Source organism: Eimeria necatrix, genomic scaffold, assembly GCF_000499385.1.
Source record: "Eimeria necatrix Houghton genomic scaffold, Enh_scaff298, whole genome shotgun sequence".
Lineage (NCBI taxonomy): Eukaryota > Apicomplexa > Conoidasida > Eucoccidiorida > Eimeriidae > Eimeria > Eimeria necatrix.
In genome coordinates this window covers 7,501-12,500 of record NW_013653524.1, presented here as the reverse complement: position 1 = coordinate 12,500, position 5,000 = coordinate 7,501, and the positions used below count along the sequence as shown (strand labels likewise).

The window sequence follows — 5,000 nt, the reverse complement described above, 5'->3', positions numbered from 1 at the left end:
CAAATTCAAATTCCAGAAGCTGCTGTTGCGGCCGGGCTGCTGAGGTGTACAGACAGCTCGCGGGTTTGCTGCTGCCGACTCGTTCTCTTCGTCTGGAAACGCCGAAAGCGGCGAAAATTGGAGAAATAAAATTAAAAGTAAATTTAATTTAAATGGGGAAAAGAAAAACGAATTAATTTGAGCTTTGCGGCGCCTTGAGTGCTGAGGTGTACATACACCTCAACTGCCGCCTTCGTCGCAGTCGTCTGCGGCGGCCGCCGCCGCCTCCGCAGCCGCCAAATTAATCTTTTTTTTGTTTTTAAAGTTTTATTTAATTGTTTTTATTCATTATTTAATGTTAAGCAATTAATTTCAAGAAAAGAAGGCCTCCGCAGCGCCGAACGCGACCCGCTTGGAGGCGGCCTGAGACTCATCCTGAACTTCCCAAACCCTAAACCCTGGGCCCCAAACCCTAAACCCTAAACCCTAAACCCTCGACAGAGGCCCCTGCAGCTCAACGCTGCTGAGTTTCTGCCTCTGTCGGCCCTCGCGGGGCTCCTTCTCCGGGGACCGCCGCCCGTCGCCAAACCGCCAATCTAGGGTTTAGGGTTTAGGGTTTAGGGTTTCTGCTCCCATGTCCCTCTTCACCGGCTGCAAGTCCCTCGTCTCAGATGAAAGCACAGAGTTTGTTGTCGCTGGCAGGGGCCCCCTGAGGCTGGGGGGCCCCCCTGGAGAGGGTACTGGGGGCCCCCTGGGGTCTCAGCTGCGCAGCAGCAGCTCAGAGGGGCCCCCGGGGGCCCCCGGGGCCCCCGGGGCCCCCGGGGGCCCCCGGGGGGCCCCCAGGGGCCCCCACGCCGCTCTGGACCCTCAGAAGATTGGGAGGGTTTTGACGGTGGCGGTTTCGGAGCTTGGGGAGCACGTGAAGTCAAGTCCGCAAACCCTAAACCCTAAACCCTAAACCCTAAACCCTAAACCCTGTGCGGCAGCAACGAAACCCTGGGCCCCCGTCGCCGCTGCGCGCGCTCCAGCAGCGCATGCTTAGAGAGGCACCTCGGCCCCTGCGTTCCCCAGGGTTTAGGGTTTAGGGTTTAGGGTTTAGGGTTTAGGGTTTAGGGTTTAGGGTTTGGTGTGCAGGCGGGGAGCTGCTGTGGCGGTCTGCCGTGTCTGCTGCTGGCCACGCGCTGTCTTCCGCCCCGCATGCACTTCCTGGGATCGTGTCTTTGGGATCGATCCCATCGATCCCATCGATCCCATCGATCCCATCGATCCCATCGATCCCATCGATCCCATCGATCCCCGGAGCGTTGCTGCCTCCTTCTCCGTGTGCTGCTGCTGCTGCGGGCGCTGCTGCGGCGGGCGACCCTGCTGCAGCAGCAGCAGCAGCAGCAGCGGGGCCCACAGCAGCAGCAGCAGCAGCAGCAGCAGCAGCAGCAGCAACTAGAGTGTGGGGAGATGGCAACTTTTGTCTTTCTGTTAAAGAGACAAAAGGGGGAGGAGCAGCAAGAGGCAATTTGGTGGCTTTGGCGCTCGCAGCTGATGGTAATTAAATTAAATTAATTTAATTAATTTAATTAAATTAATTAAATTAATTAAATTAAATTAATTAAATTAATTAAATTAATTAATTTAATTTATAATTGGAAAAATAATTAAATTTTAATTTCAACAAACGCCGCCAAGCAGCAAAACGGAACGTCCGGCGCAAACAGCAGCGCCGCAGAAGCGCAGGCTGAGACGCAGGGTTTAGGGTTTAGGGTTTAGGGTTTAGGGTTTAGGGTTTAGGGTTTAGGGTTTAGGGTTTGTGCAGAAAACGGAAACCCCACTCTGGACGTGACCCCTGAGTGTCACTTCACTTGGAGCCGAATTAAGGCGTCGGGGGTTTCGACTCCGGTGGAGTGCATTACTGGCAAGTGAGCTAGGGTTTAGGGTTTAGGGTTTAGGGTTTAGGGTTTAGGGTTTAGGGTTTAGGGTTTGGCCTCGAGCCGAGGACCTGTTCGTTGTCCTGCTGCTCGCGGCCAGCCTGCGCGCGGCTCCAGTGGCTGCGGGGGTCTGAAGGGCCCAGCTAGGGTTTAGGGTTTAGGGTTTAGGGTTTAGGGTTTAGGGTTTAGGGTTTGGGGTTTGGCGCAGCGTGTACCCAGTGACTGCGGAGGACATTGGCGGCTACGTGGAGGTTTGCGCAGCCCCCAAAACCCTCGAGGGTTTACAGGGGAAGCAGCAAGCAGCAATAGGGCCTTTTCAAATAAGTTTTTCTTTGAAGGGTTTGCTGCAGTCCGCAGTGGCTAGCGGCGGCTCCGCCTTTCCCTGCAGCCTGTGCGCGAGGGTTTAGGGTTTAGGGTTTAGGGTTTGGGGTTTGGGGCGCAGGGTTTGGGGTTTAGGGTTTAGGGTTTAGGGTTTGTGCGTGGCGCAGCGGCTGCAAGGGCAACACGGGCTCCTGCGCTCGCCGCAGGACGGCCAGCAAGGTTTAGGGTTTAGGGTTTAGGGTTTAGGGTTTAGGGCGGAGGGAGTGCGGGAAACCTTCTCCTGCGCCTATTCGAAAGGGTTTAGGGTTTAGGGTTTAGGGTTTAGGGTTTAGGGTGTGCTCAGGGCGTCTTCTGCTGAGGGTTTGGGAAGCCCCAACGGGACGGAGGTTTTGGTGAAGGTCAACGCGGAGAAGGTCACCGTCACTGTGCCGCGTAAACCCTAAACCCTAAACCCTAAACCCTAGTTCCACACTCCAAACCTTAAGCCCTAAACCCTAATCCCAGACCCTCGACGAGCTAAGGCAAAAGGCTCTTAAGTTTTCTTCGCAGGCCAGAGAAACTCAATTAAGCGGAAAATCCGCGTCCGCTGGCTTAGGGTTTAGGGTTTAGGGTTTAGGGTTTAGGGTTTAGGGTTTAGGGTTTAGGGTTTGGGGGTTTGCTGCAGAGGAAGAAGGGCAAGATAATGACAGCAAGCGCGAGCTGGAGTGTACGTACACCTCAAGCCTGCCTATAATTGAGCTCGACCCCACATCTTCCACGCTCTTCCGAGTGAGGGTTTAGGGTTTAGGGTTTAGGGTTTAGGGTTTAGGGTTTAGGGTCACTTGCCCAATATTTGTTAAATTTGTGGCCCTTTTGGGCCCCCACCAAACATCCGACCCAATCAAGCAACTAATTAAATAAAAAGAATAAATAAATAAATAAAAATAAATAAAGAAATAAAAATAAATAAATAAATAAATAAATAAATTAAAAATAAATAAATAAATAAATAAATAAATAAATAAGATGAAAGCAGTAAAAGTAGTAAAGAAAAGCAAAAGAGATTCAGCCAGCCAAAAAGACAGCCGGCCAGGCAGAGAAGCTGCAGCGCAAAAGCCAGTTGCCTCTGTGCTGCTGCTGCTGCTGCTGCTGCTGCTGCTGCTGCTGCTGCTGCTGCTGCAGCTGCAGCTGGGCGTGTCTCGCTCGCAGCAGCTGCTGCTGTCTGCTGCTTCTCGAGGAGACCGGGATTTTCTTTTTGCACTTTTGCGCTGCTTCCAATGTCGAGAGTTTGTCTCCACTTCTTTCATTTTGGACAGACTTCTCGGAAGACTGCCCTCCGAAGGTAGGGTTTAGGGTTTAGGGTTTAGGGTTTAGGGTTTGGGGTTTGGGGTTTGGGGTTTGGGGTTTGCGGTGCGGCTGGGCGCAGGCTGCGCGGCACCTGCGGGGTCTAGAAGCTTGCTTCTAGGGATTACGGCCTAGGGTTTAGGGTTTAGGGTTTGTGGTTTAGGGTTTAGGGTTTGGGGTTTAGGGTTTAGGGTTTGGCAGGGGCAGCTGCAGCAACACGGGGGAAGTTAAAGAGTACATGGAGGCGCAGCAGATGCCGGCTGCATCAAGGCCACAAACAGCAGCAGCAGCAGCAGCAGCAGCAGCAGCAGCAGCAGCACTATCAGCAGCAACAGCAGCTGCAGCAGAAGCACCACGAGCAGCAACAGCAGTGGAAGCAGCAGCAGCAGCAGCAGCAGCAGCAGCAGCAGCAGGCTTCTTTGCTGCGCTTGCGAGCAGACCCGTCCGGACTTGTTGCTGCAGTGGAAGAGACAGACGCGCGTTTGAGTCTTTTCTTCAACATCAGTTTGCTGCTGCAGGTGGGCCCCTTCTGCCTAGGGTTTAGGGTTTAGGGTTTAGGGTTTAGGGTTTAGGGTTTGTCGGGGCCAGGGCCGAGGGTTTGGGGCTTGGAATGTACGGCTCACGACACCCACGGGCTCTGGCCTGGGGCTGCGGCCTTCGGGTTTTGCGTTAAGGACCCCCTAGGGTTTAGGGTTTAGGGTTTAGGGTTTAGGGTTTAGGGTTTAGGGTTTAGGGTTTGCAGGAGCTGCACCGGGCCCAGGGGCTGAACGCGCGGCTGTCTCGAGACTTCGCGAGAGCAGCAAAAGAAAAGGAGCAGCTGGAAGAAGAGATGAGACACACAATTAGGGCTTTTCAGCTGCAGCTAGACAGTAAACCCTAAACCCTAAACCCTAAACCCTAAACCCTAAACCCTAAACCCTAAGCGCTGAAGCCTCAGCCCTAAACCCTGTGCTCTGTTGGGCTGCAACACTCAGCGTGCGTCTGCTCGTGTCGCCAGCGGAGCCAGCAGCTCGTGCTGCTGCTGCTGCTGCTGCTGCTGCTGTTGCTGCTGCTGCTGCTGCTGCTGTTGCTGCTGCTGCCCTCTTAAAGTTTCTTGCCTCGGTGTTTCTGCTGCTTCAGACGCCCTGCAGCAGAGCAGCAGCAGCAGCAGCAGCAGCGAGATTGAGGCTACGCGCTCGCAGCTCGAAGAAGCAGCAGCAGCAAATGCAGCACTGCGGGAAGAGGTGCAGCAGCTGCAGCAGCAGCTGCAGCAGCAGCAGCAGCAAAGAAACCCTGACAAAGGCGCTTCAGCAGAGGCAAGGCTTTCTAAACCCTAAAACCTAAACGCTGAACCCCCAGTGGTTTGGACACGCGACCGCCCTTTAGGGTTTAGGGTTTAGGGTTTAGGGTTTAGGGTTTAGGGTTTAGGGTTTTTGGACAGGCTCAGGATGATCATGTGCAGCAGCTGCTGCAGCGCAA

The 5,000-nt window shown here is 54.1% G+C and overlaps 1 protein-coding gene across 1 annotated transcript in view; it reads left to right on the top strand.

Moving 5' to 3' along the window:
• Nucleotides 1–613: 613 nt before the first annotated feature.
• Nucleotides 614–5,000, top strand: part of ENH_00040290 (hypothetical protein, conserved) — a gene marked incomplete at both ends in the record, with an annotated part of 8,510 nt that continues 4,123 nt past the window's right edge. Inside the window, 11 exons of the mRNA XM_013580738.1 lie at nucleotides 614–908; nucleotides 1,114–1,518; nucleotides 1,787–1,889; nucleotides 2,107–2,149; nucleotides 2,387–2,445; nucleotides 2,563–2,651; nucleotides 2,884–2,987; nucleotides 3,387–3,540; nucleotides 3,744–4,060; nucleotides 4,285–4,411; nucleotides 4,662–4,765. Coding sequence (XP_013436192.1) covers nucleotides 614–908; nucleotides 1,114–1,518; nucleotides 1,787–1,889; nucleotides 2,107–2,149; nucleotides 2,387–2,445; nucleotides 2,563–2,651; nucleotides 2,884–2,987; nucleotides 3,387–3,540; nucleotides 3,744–4,060; nucleotides 4,285–4,411; nucleotides 4,662–4,765 — 1,800 coding nt within the window. The remainder of the gene's footprint in view (nucleotides 909–1,113; nucleotides 1,519–1,786; nucleotides 1,890–2,106; nucleotides 2,150–2,386; nucleotides 2,446–2,562; nucleotides 2,652–2,883; nucleotides 2,988–3,386; nucleotides 3,541–3,743; nucleotides 4,061–4,284; nucleotides 4,412–4,661; nucleotides 4,766–5,000) is intronic.